Genomic DNA, 19,783 nt, shown 5'->3' on the forward strand with positions numbered 1-19,783 from the left:
TTTTGACTCCATCAAGGCCTGAATAATAATAGTAATAATATCTGTTACAACAGTTATTCAGTTTAGTCAGGGAAAATTATAGAAAGAAAAAAGTATCATCATCACCAGAACGGATAAGGGTAATGCCGCAGGATACAATCGATAAATGTAGATTATCCTCCGAGATCGCTCTACCTACATCCCTCTAGAACACGACCTTACAAAAACACAAGTAAAAAAAATTCCTTAAAAAAGTATCGTCCCTGACCGACAGACATTACGAAAAAACTCAAACCTTTCTGTTCCCATCGAACCTGAATATAGTTTACCAAAAATCCACAAACCCAATTCCCCATTAAGACCTATAGTAGATGCCACTAATGCACCTTGCTACAAACTGGCCAACTCTCTGACTCTCCCCTCACTAGACTTTCCACATCCTATATAAAAAACTCGGCCCATTTTAAAACCCTGAAAGAAAATCTAACCTTAAATAACACAGACACATTGGTAAGCTTTGACATCTCCTCGCTGTTTATCAATATTCGTTGATTGATACCTTAGCACTCGTAGAAAATATTTTTTCTTTTGACATCTTAGATCTCTTTTCCTTTGCCATCAATTCAGGTTATTTTTCTTGGAAGAACACAATCTACAACCAGATAGAGGGAACTGACATGGATCCCCCCCCCTCTTGTCAATTTTATATGGAAAATTTTGAAAAACGAGCCATACACTCAGCTCCTCTCAAACCTTCTGTCTGGCTAAGATATGTAGATGATATGGCCTCATAGCCCAGACACATTAGACTCCCTCCTCAACAGCCTACATCCAAGAATACAGTTTACAATGGAAAAGGAAAAGAACAATTATTTATCCACCACACTAGTTAAAAATACTAGTGTGGTGGTGGTGATAAACAGTAGATGGGATTGGTGTTGATGATGGAGATGTAGAGCAGGTGTCCTCCCCTGATGAGTCTTTCGATTCCTTGGAGGTGTCACAAAATAATAATAATAACCACTCTTCAACCAGTCATGCTGTGGGTTCAAATTCTGCTGCAGTCATTGGTGTTTAAATGTCTCTATGAAAGTGGGAGATGAATTTCATTGCCAGTGTGAGACAGGTTAAACAACAAAATGTGCCATGTTTGGTCTCTGGAGCACGGTTTCTAGACTATGTAAAAAATAAATCAAAAAAAAAATATCTGTGTATTTATATATATGTATATATATAAACATCATCAAATTCCTGATATATACCCTGAAGGGGTGTGCAGGATATGATAGTACTACATGAAAAATTTATATCATTACCTACTTCTTATCTACAATATTCCTCCAAATCAGTCTGTTAAATGTCAAGACTCCAATATTATCAGGTCTTATATTTCTAACTTTTAAGGCCTTTTTTACTGTATCAATCCACCTATATCTTGGTCTTACTCTGAATCTTTTTCCTGCCAACCTGGCAGAGAACACTTGTTTTGCTAATCTTTCCTCTCCTATTCTACTTAAGTGACCATACCACCTGAGATTAGCTCTGCTACTGCATTCCAGGATGCTGATAATATCAAGTTTTTTCCTAATATCCTCGTTTTTAATATGATATTGCCATTGATACCATCTGTTCATGCCCCTAATCTTTCACAGGATTCTCATATCTGCGGTGTCTAGCCTTTGGTCAAGTGTTTTACTTCTAACCCAGCTCTCAGATCCATAAGTTAAAATTGGTTTGAACACTGTCTTGTATACAGCTAATTTGGTGTTTTGGCTAATTTCTCTCTTATTCCATATAAATTTATTCAGTTGACTTCCTACCATTCCAGCTTTATCGATTCTGTTGTCTATTTCCATATTGAACTTACCTTCTTCACTAAATATCGTGCCTAAGTAGCTGAAATGTTTTACTTGTTTCATAGGTTGTCCATTCATAATGCAGTTGATATTTTTAATGTTTCTGCCTATTTTCATTGCCTTTGTCTTTTTAATGCTAATGTTCATAGCATATGACAAACAATATTAAACAGGAATTGCGTGCGAAAAAGAGACTATGGAAGAGATATAAAGAGACAGGTGAATAGAAGATGCATTATGAGTATAAGACACAGGCCACAAGAGTGACTAGTATGGTAAGGAAGACGAAACTGGAATATGAGAGGAGATTGACCCTAAGATCCAAAGAAAATCCTAGGGAATTTTTTAGATATGTTGCCAGTAGGAGGAGAAATGACCGTGGAAGAATGATATTGTGGAATAAAAATGGGAATAGAGTGACTGATGCAGAGGACATAGTGGAATTGTTCAATGAACACTTTATTGGAGTATTTCATCCTGGAGGAGTCAGTTTTAATGCTAGAGGGATTTGGAAGGTTCAAGGTTAAAGGTACCGGAGGAGAGTGTGTTTCAAATACTGAGTAGTCTTTGAAATTTGTGTATGGTGGGACAGTTTTAGGGAAGCAGAGGGTTACAAGTGGGGTCCAACACAGGGCTCAGTACTGGGACCTATATTGTTTAACCTTTATATCAATGACATTGTCAGTGGATTGCAAGGGGATATTCAGTTGTTTGCGGATGATGCAAAGCTGGCAAGGATTATTAGTAATAGTGCAGATGCGGCAGCTCTGCAAGAGGATTTGAATAAGCTTGATAGATGGGCAAATGAATGGGGGTTTCGGTTTAATGTGGCAAAATGTAAGGTCTTGAGATTTGGGAAACATCGATGGGACACTGCATACTCTATGGGAGGAGTTATACTGATAGAAGTAGTCCAGACAAGAGATCTGGGGTTGATGATTGATAGAAACCTGAAATTTAGGGGACACATTGCAAAGGTGGTGAGGGTAACACAGAGGATTGCTGCAATAATGAGAAAGATGCTGACCTGCAGAGATAAAACAGTTATCATCCGTTGTATAAAACCCTGATCAGACCACACTAGGACTATTGTTCTCAGATTTGGGCCCCAGGATTTGAAGGGGATAAATTAACTGTGGAAAGGATACAAATGCGGATAACGAAGATGGTTTCAGGACTGTACAATGATAATTATGAGAATCTGCTAAGGAAATGTGGACTTCAGAGTTTGGTGGATAGAAGAAGGAGAGGTAATATGATTGAGACGTTTATACTGTTGAGAGGCGGTTACAGGGTTGACACTAGGAAGTTCTTTCGCTTGGTTGAACAGCAGGAAGGAGTGATGACAAGAGGCCATCCCTGGAAGTTACGAAAGGGATCTGTGAGCAAGAGTGTGAGGTCTGTGGTTGAACCATGGAATGCATTTGCCTGATGGAGTGGTGAGAGCGAGAACGGTCAATGAGTTTAAGGAGTGGTGTGATAGACTTTGTTTTTCCTGGGGGGGGGGAACTCCCCTCGATGAGTCTTGATAGACTGTGTTTCTTAGGAAGGACCGCCCACGATGAATCTTTTGACTCCATGGAGGCCTTAATAATAATAATAATAATAATAATAATGAAAACCCTCTTGTTCAAAATATTCTCCCCCATCTCCACATGTTGGTTGAACAATGCATATAGAAAGGATGCTAACCCTGTATTCCTCTTTATTTTACTTTGTTTAGGCAGACCTTTAAGGGTCCTCCAGCAATATATGAAAAAGCTATATTCAACATGTGGTTGAAATGGAAATAACCTGTAATGTTGCCTAGATAGGTACTTACTTCTGAACTTTGCAAGCTTGTATTTACTCTCATGAAGCACAGTATCTGCTGCTGATTTTAAAATGGATGGAAAAAATTGAAAATGGAATTAGGATAGAAAAAACAAAAACAACTGTATGCTTCATTGTAAATGGAAACATGAAAGACAATTTTTCAGATCAGTATTAGATTAAAAAAAAAATAATCCTTATCTAAATAAATGTGGTTGTGTTAAACTTTACAAGATTTGGGAAACTTAATTCTTAGTCTACTCTGCAAACTGCTAAGGCTAGCCAGCAGCACCCATACAGGATACTTCTTGTAGACCATCATCATCATCAAATTCCTGACATGAATCCTAGGGATGTACAGAATGTTGTGATTGTACTACATGCAGAACTTATGTCATTACTACCTTCCTATCAACAGTTTTCCACCAAATCAATCTGTTATCTGTCAAGACAAACATTATCAGATCTTATATTTCTGTCTTTTAAGGCACTTTTTACTGTATCAATCCACCTATATCTTGGTTTTCCTCTATGTCCTTTTCCTGCAGCCCTAGCAGTGAACACTTGTTTTGCTACTCTTTCCTCTCCCATTCTGTTTAAGTGACTATACCACCTGAGATTAGCTCTGCTAACACATTCCTGGATGCTGACAATGTCTAGTTCTTTCCTAATATCCTCGTTTTTAATATGATATTGCCATTGATGCCATCTGTTCACATCCCTAATCTTTCTCAGGACTCTCATATCTGCTGTTTCTGGTCTTTGGTGAAGTGCTTTATTTCTGACCCAGCTCTCAGATCCATAACTTAAAATTGGTTTGAACACTGTCTTATATACAGTGTTCAACACTATATATACTGTATTGAACACAGTCTTATATCTAATTTAGTCTTTTGACTAAGTTCTCTCTTATTGCATATAAATTTATTCAGTTGACTTCTTACCATACCGGATTTGTTGATTCTGTTGTCTATTTCCTTATTTAATTTACTGTCTACATGTTGGTTGTTCTATAGGTTCTCTTAGGGTTCACTTGTACTGGATTTATTTTAAGGTATAACATCATCTGTATCAAGGCTGGCCGAGTGGTTAGTGTATTCGCTCTCCAGCCAAAAGGCTGTCGGTTCGAATCCTGCCGTGGGTATGCATGTTTGTGATTGTCTGTGGAAAAACTAGTGGTGGTGGTGATCAGCGGTAGATGACGTTGGTAGTTGCGGTCATTTGGTGGATTGAGTGGCGGAGACAGCATTGTAGAGCAGGTGCCCTCCCTTGATGAGTCTTTGGACTCACTGGAGGTGTCAAATAATAATAATAAAGTGCTGAGATTAACATCTCCAATTTTGATATCAAGTTTAATGCCGCTTTCCTTTATAATGTGATCCATATAGATAATGAATAACAGAGTGGATAATGTACATCCTTGTCTAACAACAGATTTAACATCAAATTATCTTCCTGTACTTCCTTCAATTCTAACTGCTGATTTACAACTCAAATAAAGACAAAATATTGCTTGATATAATGGCCCACTGACACCATATAACTGTAGTGTTTTGAATATCTTTCCTCTTGGCATCTTGTCATATGCCTTTTCCAGATCTAAAAAACTTAAATACAAATCTTTGTTAAATTTCCACAATTTCTCAAGTATTTTTCGTAAAATCAAAATCTGATCCTGACAGCTTCCATTTTGTCCAGCTTGTTCTTTACCAAGCGTCCCTTCACAATCCTTCTGAACCATTTCTCAAGTATACTCGCATAAATCTGATCAGGAACACTCAGCAGGGAAAGACCTCTATACTTGAGCATTTCTGGTCAAATATCATCTACTCCTACTTCCTTTCCACATTTCAGGCTTTTGATGGCTTTTTTTACTTCAAGTATGGATATATATTCCTGATTGCCTGCCTGTTGAGTGTTTTTAACCACTGTGCTGCCACTGCTTCTTTCATTTAGCAATTTTTCGAAGTAACTACACCATACCTCAAGGATATCTTTTTCTCCAATTTCCATGTCACCTTTATCATCTCTAATTCCTTTTACAGTACTCTTTCCTCTGGCTCCAGAATATTTTGCCATCTTCCTGATATTTCTTTTCTCTGTTCTTGCCAAAGTGTTCCCATGACCTTTATTTAGATAGTTTTACATAGTGTTTAGCATTCTTACATTTCATTATTATTATTATTCAGGCGTTCATGGAGTCACGAAGTCTATCAAGACTCGTCGTGGGAGGTCCCTTCTAGGAAACAAAGTCTAAAACTCATTGACCATTCTCGCTCTCACCACTCTATCAGGCAATGCATTCCAAGGTTCAACCACCCTCCATGCAAAGAAAACATTCCTCACCCCTCTTTCTCACAGTTTCCTTCCGTAACTTCCAGGGATGGGCCCTCGTCATCACACCTTCCCACTGTTCAACCAAGAGAAAGAACTCCCTAGTGTCAATCCTGTAACCACCTCTCAACAGGTTAAAAGTCTCCTTAATATCACCTCTCCTTCTTCATTCCACCAAACTCTGCAGTCCACATTCCCTCAGCCGATCCTCATAATTAACATTGTACAGTCCTGAAACCATTGTTATCTACCTTTGTACCATTTCCACAGTTAATTTATCCCCTTCAGATCCTGGGGACCAAATCTGAGAACAATAGTCTTAACTGTGGTCTGATCAGGGTCTTCTACAACAGAATGATAATTCTTTTATCTCTGCAGGTCAGCGTCCTTCTCATTATTGCAGCAATCCTCTGTGTTACCTTCACTACCTTTGCAATATGTCTCCTGAATTTCTGGTTTCTATCAATCATCAACCACATATCTCTTGTCTCCCCTACTACCTCCAGTATTGCTCCTCCAATAGAGTATGCAGCCTCCCATCGATGTGTCCCAAACCTCAAGACCTTATATTTTGCTGCATTTAACCAACCCCCCCCCAGTCATTTGCAGGGCCAGTCCGAGAGTATCTGATGCCCCTAGACAAAGAAAATGTAGGCTCCCCCTATACGTTGTCTCTCTCTATATATATATTTTGTCATACTTGCACAAGCATACGCACAGTACACCTACACATGTGGATATTTATAAAAATAATATCATGAACATTAATAAAATACATATATGAATACTCCTAAATAATATCTGTATAGCAATAAAATTATTACATCTTAAATACAAAAATTATGAAAAATTAATCTTTCGGGCTTTTGCTTTGGCAAAGTTTTGAATTAAATCATCTATATTGATTGTAGATGCAATTTAATGCTCTATAGATATTATTGCTAGACCAGTGAATCGTTCCTGAGTCATCGTAGAGCGAGTGTAAGTTTTTGTAAGTTTTAATTTCGAGAAACTCCTTTCTGAACTTGCTACTGATACTGGCAGTGTCAAAAAAAATTCTCAGAGCAATAAACACATTTGGAACACTATTTTCTAAATTGTTTTGCATATGTATGACAGGACATCTAATACCATATTACTTACAGAAATACTGCTCTGTGGAGAACACTAGCTATTTTGGCAACAAACATTCTTCAGCCGGTGTTAGAATGTTAGATACACAAGTACCAAAAATATTAGCCATCAGACTCAACTGCCACCTACGAAAAAGCTTGACTGAACTAATCTGAAATCAATAGAAGAATGTCAGAGTAGAGATGAAGACAAGTAAATGGAGCAAAGAGAAAGACCAATCAGAGGTGTTATTTCATGAATACTACCAATCAGAATCCCTGCCACTTCAATTCTATTAAATTCCCACGGCATTCATATACTGATTTAGAATAAACTGAACTGAATTAACAAGACGAATCTGAGAAAATGAATGACGTAATCACCAACTTCTCAGACCACAGAGAGCTTGCAAAAACAGGGCTTAATCTAAAAATCAGTAGAATTAAGTCTATAAGGAATGAAGATAAGAAGTGAGAACAGTCGGTTAGTCACGACCAATGATTGTTAGTTTGAGGGATACCCCCAGAACTTCCCTGCCCAGATTGGGACAGATGCCAGAAGGAGGAAAAATCTCTGTGCTTGAGGTTAAGTATACAAAGAGCAGGGGAGTGGAAGAAATAGAAGGAAGACAAAAATAATGTAGGATCATCAGCGAGCACCAGGCTGCCTGATTTATTTCAGTTTTTTATTGTTAATCAAGGTTTTACTAATTTTTTTCGAAGGTTGTAATTTTTCCCCGAACTATGTAGCAAAATCTGGCGCCCCTAGGTGATTGCCTAGGTTCACCTAATGATAAAACTGGCCCTGGTCATTTGCCCAAATGCCTTGCTTATTCAAATCCTCTTGCAAGGCTACCACATACATCTGCACTTTTACTAATAACCCTTTCCAGATTCACATCATCCGCAAACAACTGAATAACCCCCCCCCTGCAATCCTCTGACAATGTCATTGATATAAAGGTTAAACAATATAGGTCCTAGTACTGAGTCCTGTGGGACCCCACTTGTAACCCTCTGCCTCCTTGAATCTGACCCACCATATACAACTCTCTGATACCTATCGGACAGCCAATCCTAAATCCAGTTGACCAACCTGACATCCAAACCCATGTGCTGCAACTTAAATATTAGTTTATCTTGTGGTACCCTATCATATGCTTTTCCCTCATCTAGTGCTTTATTTTGTATCATCCCTCATCTAGTGCCTCATCTTGTATCTTTATTATAAAAGTCTAACATATTACCAAAACATGAGTGCCCCTTAACAAATCCATGTTGACTCTCACAGATAACATTACCCTCATCTACCCAATGCTGTATACTGTCCCTCACTAATTTCTCCAAGATTTTAACAACTACTGATGACACACAAACTGGCCTATAATTAGACACTTCCAGTCTGCTACTACCCTTGTGTAGTGGCACTATCTTCCTCCCATTCCTTGGGTACCTTTCCCATAGCCAGACTTTCATTGAAAAGCCAGGTCAAAGGAGCTGTCAATTCTTTAGCACATTCTCTCAAAACTCGTGGTGAAATACCATCCAGTCATACCACAGCTTTACTGACATCCAGAGTAGAGTATTTGGAACACACTCTTCTCTAAACCTCGAACCTGCCCTATCTCTCTAGTATTAAAATTTACTCTTCTAGGATGAAATACACCAATAAAGTGTTCATTGAACAATTCCACTATGTCCTCTTGATCAGTCACACTATTCCCATTTTTATCACATAATGTCATTCTTCCACAATCATTTCTACTCCTACTGGCCACATAGTTAAAAAATTCCCTAGGATTTTCTTTGGATCTTAGGACCAATCTCTTCTCATATTCCAGTTTTGCCTTCCTTACCATACTAGTCACTCTCCTGGCCTGTGTCTTATATTCTTCATGCAACTGCTCTTCACCTGTCTCTTTATATCTCTTCCATAGCTTCTTCACATGCAGTTCCTGTTTAATATTGTTTGTCATCGATTTTACTCCAAATTGTGTCATCTTTTTCACTTGTGGAATACAGTTTACTATTGCTGCTAACAAATATTACTTCACAATTTCCCAAATGATATCCCACCCTTCCAATTCCTCCTTCCATGAAACTTCCCAAAGTTGATGACTAAGACTATTATAATCACCTGCCTTATAATTCCACATACGTTCCCGTTTCTTTGATACTCCTGCATGTCTATTCATCTTCCAAGTCAAAACCACGTATTCACTCTCTCCTACTGGTGTGAGAGATGTCATCTCAGTTATTATCAACTTTTCTGATACTATGACCAAATCCAAAACTCTCGAACCTCTTGTTCCCTCTATTACATGTTGCCAAGACATTTGTCCAAGAATTCTAGATATTCCATTCCCTTATTGCTTCATGCATCTTCCTCTCCCCAGTTTATACTGCTGTAGTTAAAATCTCTCATAACAATCATTCTTCTTGCACTTGCAAAGCTCAACTGTCTAAACATCTCCTGGTCCCCCCGCTGTGCTCCTTAGTTTGTAGCAAAACCCCACTATCCTGTCTTGCCCACCTCTACCTCACACTATATGCTTTCAGAATCATTATTGCCACTGCCTTCCAAAGCCTCCACTCTTAGAGGACATAAGTCGGCACTTATCATAAGTAGTACTCCACCACCACGCTTCCCCTTCCTATCCTGCAAAAAAATGCTATTCCCTGCTACTTCAATCCTGTTATTTTATCCCCTTCTGTCAACCACGTCTCTGTGATCCCAATAATCTTTGGTCAGGCTGATGCTATCAGCGCCACCAATTCCTCTCCTTTATTCCGGATACTCCTGGCATTAGTGTAAAGCATAAAAATGCCGCTGTTTCTATATTCGACATATCCCTTCTAGACTCCACTGGGCTCAATGTTACCTGATGTCGTCCCCTCTTCTTCGAAGTACCCATTCCCACAAGAGGCCACACCTGCTAGCATCCACCCTGGGCATTCTAGTTTCCCTGTATTGACACTGACTCATTCAGAACAGCAATCTCTCTAGATGCAATCTCTCTACATCCTTCCTCATTCAAATGCAAGCGGTCTCTCGCATACAATTCCTTTCTGTCCTCAAAGGCCGTGCAATCATCCACACATTTGTCTCTGTATTCTCTGAGAGCACAAGTTGACTTATTTGCCAGGAACTTTTAATATGCTTTCTTCTTTTCTTTCACTGCCTCTTTAACTTCCTGTGTGCACCATGGAGTTCTAGTTTTTCTATGCTTACAGACAACCTCACCACATGCCTCTCTGACTGAATCAATCAGTGTTTTCTTCAGGGCTTGCCACTGAATCTCCAAGGTTTGGTTCCTGTTCTCAAACTCTTTAAATTTTTCATTTTTCCTTGAAATGAATGATCTGAGAGATGCTCAACTTTTTTTTCCTTTAAAATTTTTTTCATATGTTCTTCTTTTCGATATGAAATTCAGTTTTAACCTCCTGAAGAGTAAATGGTGATCACTTCCTATTTCAAATGCTCTGTACACTCTAGTGTCTTGCACCAGTGGGAAAACATCACTATAAACGATAACGTAGTCAATGAGACTTTTCTTATTCCTTGCCTCATCTCCCCATGTGAATTTGTGCACATTTTTATGTTGGAATATTGTGTTCGTAATAGCTACTCCATGTCCTGAGCAGAAATCCGACAGGTATTTGCCATTATTATTAGCTTTGCTCTTTTCTCCAAATTTTCCCAAAAATTTTTGTATGTCTGACAATCATTTCCTACTCTGCTATTTAGATCCCCAACAAGGACCAACTTTTCATTTTTCATTGTGTCAGTTGCTTTCTCTAAAGCCTCAAAAAATTCCTCCACTTCTACCTTAGTAGAACCTTCTGTGGGACCATAGACACAAATAAGTTTTATTCTCCAGTTCCCAATTTTCATATTTGCCCACATCACTCTACTTGAGACTGCCTGCCATTCAAGAAGATTAGCCTCGTATTTGGTGTTGAATATTATGGCTACTCCTTCTTTTCCTTGATTGTCATTGCCTGAATAAAACATTTTGTATTTATTGCTCAGAAAGATCTCGCCAGTTTTTGCCTTTTTTGTTTCAGTCACCCCTATTATGTCGACCTGGTACTTATCCATTTCCTCAGCTAGCTCCATTTCTTTGCCATTCAGGCTTCTTATGTTGATAGTACTGACCTTGAATTCTAGTGTTATTGAGTTGGGGTGAGTTTTAGGATTTGTTCCAGTAGCTGACTTTTCACTGTTTGCCCTGGTTCCCTGGCAAAAACAACTGGGGCTTGTTTAACTGGGCGACTCCCGATCCAGCATGAAATTCTGTCATGTTGTGCCATCATTTGATATTTTGATTTAAGCTAATAAGAATACAATTTGGTTGTCTAAATCCCAAATTGCCAACCCATCCTCGTTTGTTCAGAATCCAGGTGGATACCTAACAGGGTTCACCACGAGAAGGCGAGGATTGGACATTAGGTCACAAGCTCTGATCGTTTCTCCACATTCCTTTAAAGGCTATGTGGAGATCTTCTGTCAGTTATATATAGCTTTGATCCTTAAGCATCCCTGCATAACAATAAAATTCTTTTGAGTTGCCTTTAGCTTGCATGGCCAATTTCTTTTAATACTCAAATTTGGCTTTCTGCCAATGCTCGTTACTTTTCTGGTCTGAGATATCTGACATATTACATAACTCCTCTCCTCACGATATTCTGTCCACATCATCTTCTTGTGGATCTCTTACTTAATACAGTTGCACATCCATTTCACTCCCAACCTATTTATTATTTAAATGGATATCTTCAGATATTGCCTAATTTAAGCACTTTTTCAATGGTTCCTATGTATTGCTGACATTTTTTCCATTCAGTAACTGATACCATGGGACCAAAGATAGTATTCTCCTAAGTTTATCATAATTTCCAGCTTTGTATTTCAGCATGTAACATGTTCTAATCAGAGCATCAATATAATTAGATACTTTCCAAGAATGCACAGCATGATCACCTTCATATAAAATAGCCGTAATCCTTACATTTTTAAATAACGAAACCTGTGGTGCGTTCATAATTAGAAGAAACACATGTATAAACCACAGTGAAAATTATTTAATTGTAAATATTTCATCCTAAGTATCTTTAAGGACATCATCAGTACAGTATTTAAACAAAAATTAGGAATAACATACAGTTAGGGTGCATGATTACAATAGAATCTCATGAAAACGTGCATAACATGCTCAAGTAGTACAAAAAAAAAAAAAAAAAAACGTTAATTATTTAACACAGTTTTGTATGATAATTTCCCATACTTTAGGAACAGTAAGAACGTCATTGCGGTTTAGGTTTGGTCTGTGTAGTAGGGCTTCAGAACTTTCTTTGTATAAACGTTCATGTTTAAATAAAGATCTATGTAAAAGTTTAGCCTTTTCCCAATGGATCCTATGGTTTGGATTTTCAATTCCGTGTTGAGAGAGGCCAGATTTCTGCGGTTTAAGAAGACGAATGTGGTCTTGATGTTCCGAGATGCGTTTTTGAACAGACCTACCTGTCTGTCCAAAGTAAGATAATTTGCATGAGCATGGAATCTCATAAACACCAGGTAACATCAAGGGTGAGAATTTGTCCTTAGGAGAAGGTAATAAGTTGTAAATTTGGTTGATAGGTTTGTAAGTAGTGGCAAAATTGTATTTCTTCATAATTTTAGAAAGACATTCTGAGATGCCTTTAACATAAGGTATGGGAATCCTATGCACTTCTTCCTGTCTGGTTTGATGTATGCAGAAGTGACTGATGATTTTTTGAGTTGTTTTGGGATTATATCCATTTAGGATGGCTGTATTTTTGATAACTTCTAATTCCTGGTTTAAAGATTCTTCAGAGGAGCAGAATTTGTGTGCTCTGGAAACTAGTGATTTAATAATGCCAGATTTCTGAGATGGATGATGAACAGAAGAATTGTGAATGTAGCGACCTGAGAATGTAGGCTTGCGAAAGATGGAAGTGGCTGTATGTTATTCCTAACTGTATGTTATTCCTAATTTTTGTTTAAATACTGTACTGATGATGTCCTAAGATACTTAGGATGAAATATTTACAATTAAATAATTTTCACTGTGGTTTATACGTGTGTTTCTTCTAATTGTATTCCTTACAGAGACTCCTTTTGAGGTTATGAACACTCTTTGACCTTGAGTTCATTCTTTCACATGCTGGTTGAGAAAGTTGTCTCGCTACAATTCAGTAAATTTCTCTTCATGCTTATCATGAGATTTCTGCTCTACCCAGTCAATGTTTGGAAAATTAAAGTCACCCATAAGGCTAAATTGGCAATGCATTTCTTTGTCCTCTGCAACTGAACTGCCAGGTCTGTAGCAACACTCCACCATATATTTCATTTTGTTAACCTCCACTTCACACCAAATAGACTCACACACTGCTACATGAGACATTGTTACCATCATTGTTTTGTTGCATTTCTACCCTAACTGAACTTAAGTCATCTGATGTCATTAGTAGTCCTTCTCGCCTATCTCTTCTGTCATTCCTAGAAATAGTATACCCATTACACTCGATCCAGTTACCATATCTGATTGTGATAGCCAGGTTTCATTAATGCCAACAATCTTAGGTCACATCATATTCAATAAAGCAACAAACTCAATGCCTTTGTTTCTGATACTCCTGCATTTGTGTAGTCTATCCTATTCCCTCAACTATATGGCCAGTTTGGGGGGTAGCTGTATGCTACCATACTAGGGAGATGATTATGAGCAAGGTGGTTTCCCATTGCCTTCCTTGCCATAGTATATTTTATGACTGTAGCTGTCTGTTCACGGGACTGTTTTGCCTGTTTTGAGGGATGAAAATCCTGAGTTACCATTGGGAAAAAACCCTCCACTCCCATATGAGACTGGTTAACTCACCTTTAGTTGAAAGAGACCAGATAAAGGTTCCTCACGTCACTGATCGGAATTGAACCTAAGTCTTTCTGACCAAAGGGTTTTGTCTGTATAGCCGGTATAGCTCTTTCTGACCAAAGGGCTATACCGACTGAGCTACAGAGGCATTTGTATAGACATAATAAATTACTTTGCCATCTTCGCTAAACTGCACTTAAGTTATATATCTCTAGTTTTGATATGAAGTGTAAGCCAATTTCTTTCATAGTGTATATCCTTATCTTAAACCTCATTTTACATCAAACCATCTTCCTGTACTCCCTTCTGACTTATAATTTAGCCTATATATATATATTACTTTGTTGTTATGTTCCATTTACACTATAAATCATGCCCTTCTGAAAAGCTTTTCTCTTTGCACCTTGTAATAACTGATAATTTTTTTTTTTTTTTTTTACTTTTTCTAAAGCATATTTCTGTGTCCAGTCAGTTTTAACTGCATTCCCCAACCTTGTTACCTGTTTTTCCTTAAGCTTAGGCCTTAGAATACACTTTTTTTATATTTTAATTCCTGATGATGGTATTGAAATATAGAAGTGCACTATTATAAAATAAGTTTGATTTTATCATTGCCAAGTTGTCATGCTCAAAAGGTTTAATATATCCTGTACTAATTAGGGAAGAAACTAGAAGAGTTTAGGAAATTTCCGTATGTTAAGTATCTTTTGTAGAATTGCTAGGCTCAGTGGATTGTCATTTTGCTTTCCAGCCAACAGGCCATGGATGCTTGTGATTATCTTTAGTTGGTAGATGATTTCATCACCCAATGTAAATGAGGCCTTACAGGTCTAAAGCAGGATGGATTATCTAAGAGTTTCTATATTATCTAATGACACTCATAATAGTAGTACAATAGATTTACTAACTTTTGTATGTGGGATTCACATAAAAACCAGTTGTTTTCTGTTGTATTTGAATATCGAATCAAGGCATACTTTATTAATATCCCAACTGGCCATGACATTCTATAGATGTTCAGCTAAATATGGATACAATTCTGTAATACCCGTTGTTTACCATGGATAAGAAAGTGCAATTTGGTCTAACTATTTCATCCACTCAGCCGGTAAGGAGGTTAAGAGATGATTTTATCCCATCTTAAAATTTTCCTTTAGGTGTTTTAAAAAGTTTTGCAGTCACAGTCTTTTATAAGCTACATTTGTTTTTGTTTATTAAGAAAAAAAAATTTTAGATATTATTTTTGTGTGTAGTATTATTTACATTTTTTAAGCCTTGTTTAAAAATATTTATAATTAACAGATATTATCTTCTTTTAAAAATGCCTATTAATGTTTTATCATTAATTGTTGAATCTCAATTATTCAGGCTTTACGAGCTTGTGAGAAATCTATCAAACCTGTTTTTGTTTCTCCTGGTCATCGGTGCTCAGTTGAAACAGCTGTATGGTTGGTTATGCTCTGTTCTCGCTATCGGGTACCAGAACCAATTAGACAGGTAATTATCATGTATATCAGAATGTTTTGAGGTCTCGTGCTTTTGAATAAGTGGATCACAATGGTTTTGTATATTTCTCCTTCCCTCCTTTCCCACCCCTCTTTATTATTATTATTATTTTTTTAAGATACCAATTGTAAGGACTTCTTTCCTCGTGTTCTGTTTCTCTCATTTTTAGTTTTTATGTGAATTTACCATGAAAGACTGTAAACCTGTCATTCGTTAGTATTGTGGTTGAGCTGAGAATTAGATAATCCTGCAGACATACTTTAGAGATATTTTGCCATCATAATCTTCACACGCATTATTCAAAATAGAATCCTGGCTTTAATGAATGAGACAATCGAAGAAGATCAAGCAGGATTCAGACCAGTAACATCTACTATAGACCATATTTTTACAGTTAATAGCCTGGTTGAAAAGTACTGGGAATATAACTTATCTATATCCTGCAGTTTTATAGACTTCAAACAAGCATTTGATTCCATTGACAGGAACAAAATGATAAACAGCTTAAATTCTCTGAATCTATTAGATTCAGAACCTATAAACCTTTATTATGAATTATTATAAAGATACCAAAGCAACAGACAAATTCAAAGTAGAATAAGGAATCATGCGGAGTTGCCCAATATCACCAAAATTATTTATTATCTATCTCAAAGAAACATGCAAATCCATAGCTGAAGAATGAGGTCTACAAATAAATGGTGCAAATATCAACTGCATTAAATATGCAGATGATATTATCATTCTTGCAGAATTTAAAGAGCAATTGGAAAAAACAATGAAAATAGGAAGAGATGAGGAAAAAATTTCATTAAACTTAGAAAATCACATACTTGAACAAGTAAAGCAGTTTACATCTTGGCAGTCACGTTACTCTCAACTTTGACAACACAGAAACAGTAAAATGCGAACTTAACAAAGGATGGTCTAATATGAATAAATTAACCAAAATATGAAAAAATAACGGAATTTCAAAAAGCCTCAAGCTAAAACTCTATAAAACCATTATTGTACCTACAGCTACATCTGGAGCTGAGACTTGGACACTCTATTAGAAAGAAATGCAGAAAATCAGGGCATTCAAAATGAAATGCTTAAGAAAAATAAATAAGACTCACTGGTCAAAAGACAAAACAAATGAACAAAAAACTATAGAAAAGATATCATAGCTGTAATTCTTAAAAAGCAACTAGATAGTTTGGACACCTCCAGAGAATGTCTTTTCAGAGATTCCAAATATAATCTTGAATGGAATAATTGGTCCCCTATGTACAAATCTTTGGCAGGGGACTCGACGAGTCATCTGACAGATGAGAAAGAAGAAGAAAAATTGCTGATAGGCTCAGACCAGGTGATTTAATTCATCTATCACTGAGACATTCATAAATATTGATGCATGCAATGGGGTTCATCCCCATGGCCTATTGTTGGAAAGTGGAAGCACTCTTCCCTTGGTTAGCCAGGCCACCATATACTTATCATATTTAGAGAAGTCTGCATAATCCACATAATAAGTTTATCATCAGAATGTTTTCTCTTCATTTTTACCAACATGCAATAATATAAATTATGTTTTCAAAGTTACATCTCATATCATGAGAAACCTGACATTTCTTCCTTGCCAGGGTACAGCTAACTAGACAGGATGCTGTTAACACTTTTAAGTGCACTACTTTCCTTCTTCTCATTTGATAAACCTTGCACCAAACAAACCACCACAACTCACAAAGTAGCAACCTCTTCAACCTGAATTTTGATCTCCAAGCTATTCTTCAATGGGGGCCTCAGATAACTTCAATTTCAATACCTGCAAAACACAGTTCTGCTTTATGACCCACAAAAAAAACCATATTATCCTAACCTTACCTTTGACAACACCCAAATCTCTATGCAAGATGAGATCTCTCTCCTTGAGATTACTTTGACATCAGGACTCTCTCTTGGCATAAACATACTACCACCATTACTTTCTCGCTATCCAAAAAATTAGGATTTTTCTTTCATTCAAAACGTTACTTAATCTCAAAACAGCCATTAACTCTGTACAAATTATAAATCCTCCAATCCATTTATCGAGTACTGTCGCACATCTGGGAAGGTTCCCCTAAGAGCTCCCTAAAAATACTCAATGCCATACAGAAGAAAGCACTCAGACTGAATAATGACTCATCCTTTACCAGCTCTCTCCAACCACTCTCCTGCAGGCATCTAGTATCTACTGCCTGCATCTTCTATAAATATTTCCATGGTAAGTGTTCATAAGAACTATCCTCAATAATTTTCCTCTCCTCTCTACCAAATCCATAATCAACCCCACATCCCTTCACAGTCAAACTCCATACTCATAAAACAAGTTTCTCTTCCTCCCATTCCTCGGTGCTATATTATCAAACAGCCTTCCCTCCCATGTGTTTACACTGAATGCAATGTACAGGCCTTCAAATCCAACGTGAACAAGTTCCTCATTTCCCAGTTATCATCCTATATATACAGTACTAATGTAATATAGGTTGACCAGCCAACCTCTTATGTATGGGCCCAACATAAATAAAATGACGACTTATGTCCTCTAAGAGTGGAGGCTTTGGAAGGCAGTGACACTAATGATTTTGAAAGCATATGGTATGAGGTAGAAATAGGTAAGACGGGATATTTAGTGGGGTGTTGATACAAACCAAGGAGCACAGATGGTGGGGGACCAGGAGATATTTAGACAGTTGAGCTTGACAAGTGCAAGAGGAATGATTGTTATAGGAGATTTCAACTACAGCAGAATAAATTGGGGAGAGGAGGATGCATGTAGCAATAAGCGAATGCAATTTCTAGAATTCTTGAGAGACAAATATCTTAGGCAACATGTAATAGAGGGAACAAGAGGTCCAAGAGTTTTGGATTTAGTTATAGCATCAGAAGAGTTGATAATAACTGAGATGACGTCTCTCCCATCAGTTGGAGAGAGTGACCATATGGTTTTGACTTGGAAAATGAATAGACATGCAGGAGTCTCAAAGAGACAGGAACATATGTGGAATTATAAGGCAGGTGATTATAATAGTCTAAGACGTTAGCAGCAACAATAGTAAGCTGTATTCCACAAGTGAAGAAGAGGACACAATTTGGTGTAAAGTGGATGAAAAACAATATTAAATAGGAACTGCATGTGAGAAAGAGGCTATGGAAGAGATATAAGGAGACAGGTGAAGAGCAGATGCATGAAGAATATAAGACACAGGTCAAGAGAGTGACTAGTATGGTAAGGAAGGCGAAACTGGAATATGAAGAGATTGGCCCTAAGATCCAGAGAAAATCCTAGGGAATTTTTTAGCTATGTGGCCAGTAGGAGGAGAGATGATTGTGGAAGAATGACATTGTGGGATAAAAATAGGAATAGAGTGGCTGATGCAGAGGACATAGTGGAATTGTTCAATGAAAAATTTATTGGTGTATTTCATCCTGGAGGAGTAAATTTTAATACTAGAGGGATAGGGCAGTTTCGAGGTGCAAGAGGAGAATGTGTTCCAAATACTGAGTACTCTGGATGTCAGTAAAGCTGTAGCTGGTATTTTACCACGGGTTTTGAGAGAATGTGCTAAGGAACTGACAGCTCCTTTGACCTGGCTTTTCAATGAAAGTCTGGCTATGGAAAAGGTGCTCAGGAAATGTAAGGAAGTGTCTAATTATAGGCCAGGTTTTTTTGTCATCAGTAGTTGTTAAGATCTTGGAGAAAGTAGTGAGGGACCGTATACAGCATTGGGCAGATGAGGGTAATGTTATCTGTGAAAGTCAACATGGATTTGTGAAGGGGCGCTCTTGTTTTAGTAATATGCTAGCCTTTTATAATCAAGTTACAAGAGCAGTAGATGAGGGAAAGGCATATACTGCCATATTCTTAATTTAATGAAGGCATTTGACAGGGTGCCACATGATAAGGTGATATTTAAGTTGCAGCACATGGGTTTGGATATCAAGTCAGAAAACTGGATTCAGGATTGGCTGTCCGATAGGTATCAGAGAGTTGTGTTTGATGGGGCAGTTTCAAGGAGGCAGAGGGTTACGAGTGGGGTCCCACAGGGTTCAGTACTGGGACCTATAATTGTTTAACCTTTATGTCAGTGGATTGTAGGAGAATATTCAGTTGTTTGTGGATGGTGTGAAGATGGGAAGGGTTATTAGTAATAGTGCAGATGTGGTAGTCATGCAAGAGGATTTGAATAAGCTAGACAGATAGGCAAATGAATCGGGCTGTCAGTTTAATGCAGCAAAATGTAAAGTCTTGAGGGTTCAGACA

The 19,783-nt window shown here is 37.5% G+C and overlaps 1 protein-coding gene across 11 annotated transcripts in view; it reads left to right on the forward strand.

Moving 5' to 3' along the window:
• The window catches only part of LOC150107864 (endonuclease V-like), a 299,756-nt gene that overhangs the window by 208,046 nt on the left and 71,927 nt on the right, over nt 1-19,783 (forward strand). For all 11 annotated transcript variants that reach the window (XM_090415396.1, XM_090415386.1, XM_090415387.1 and 8 more), the window contains one exon: nt 15,358-15,486. In XM_090415396.1, the coding sequence (XP_090271522.1) occupies nt 15,358-15,486 (129 nt within the window). The remainder of the gene's footprint in view (nt 1-15,357; nt 15,487-19,783) is intronic.

The sequence above is a fragment of the Typopeltis vanoorti genome, chromosome 3, assembly GCF_054136105.1.
Source record: "Typopeltis vanoorti isolate ZY-2024b chromosome 3, IOZ_Tvanoo_1.0, whole genome shotgun sequence".
NCBI classification, from domain to species: domain Eukaryota; kingdom Metazoa; phylum Arthropoda; class Arachnida; order Uropygi; family Thelyphonidae; genus Typopeltis; species Typopeltis vanoorti.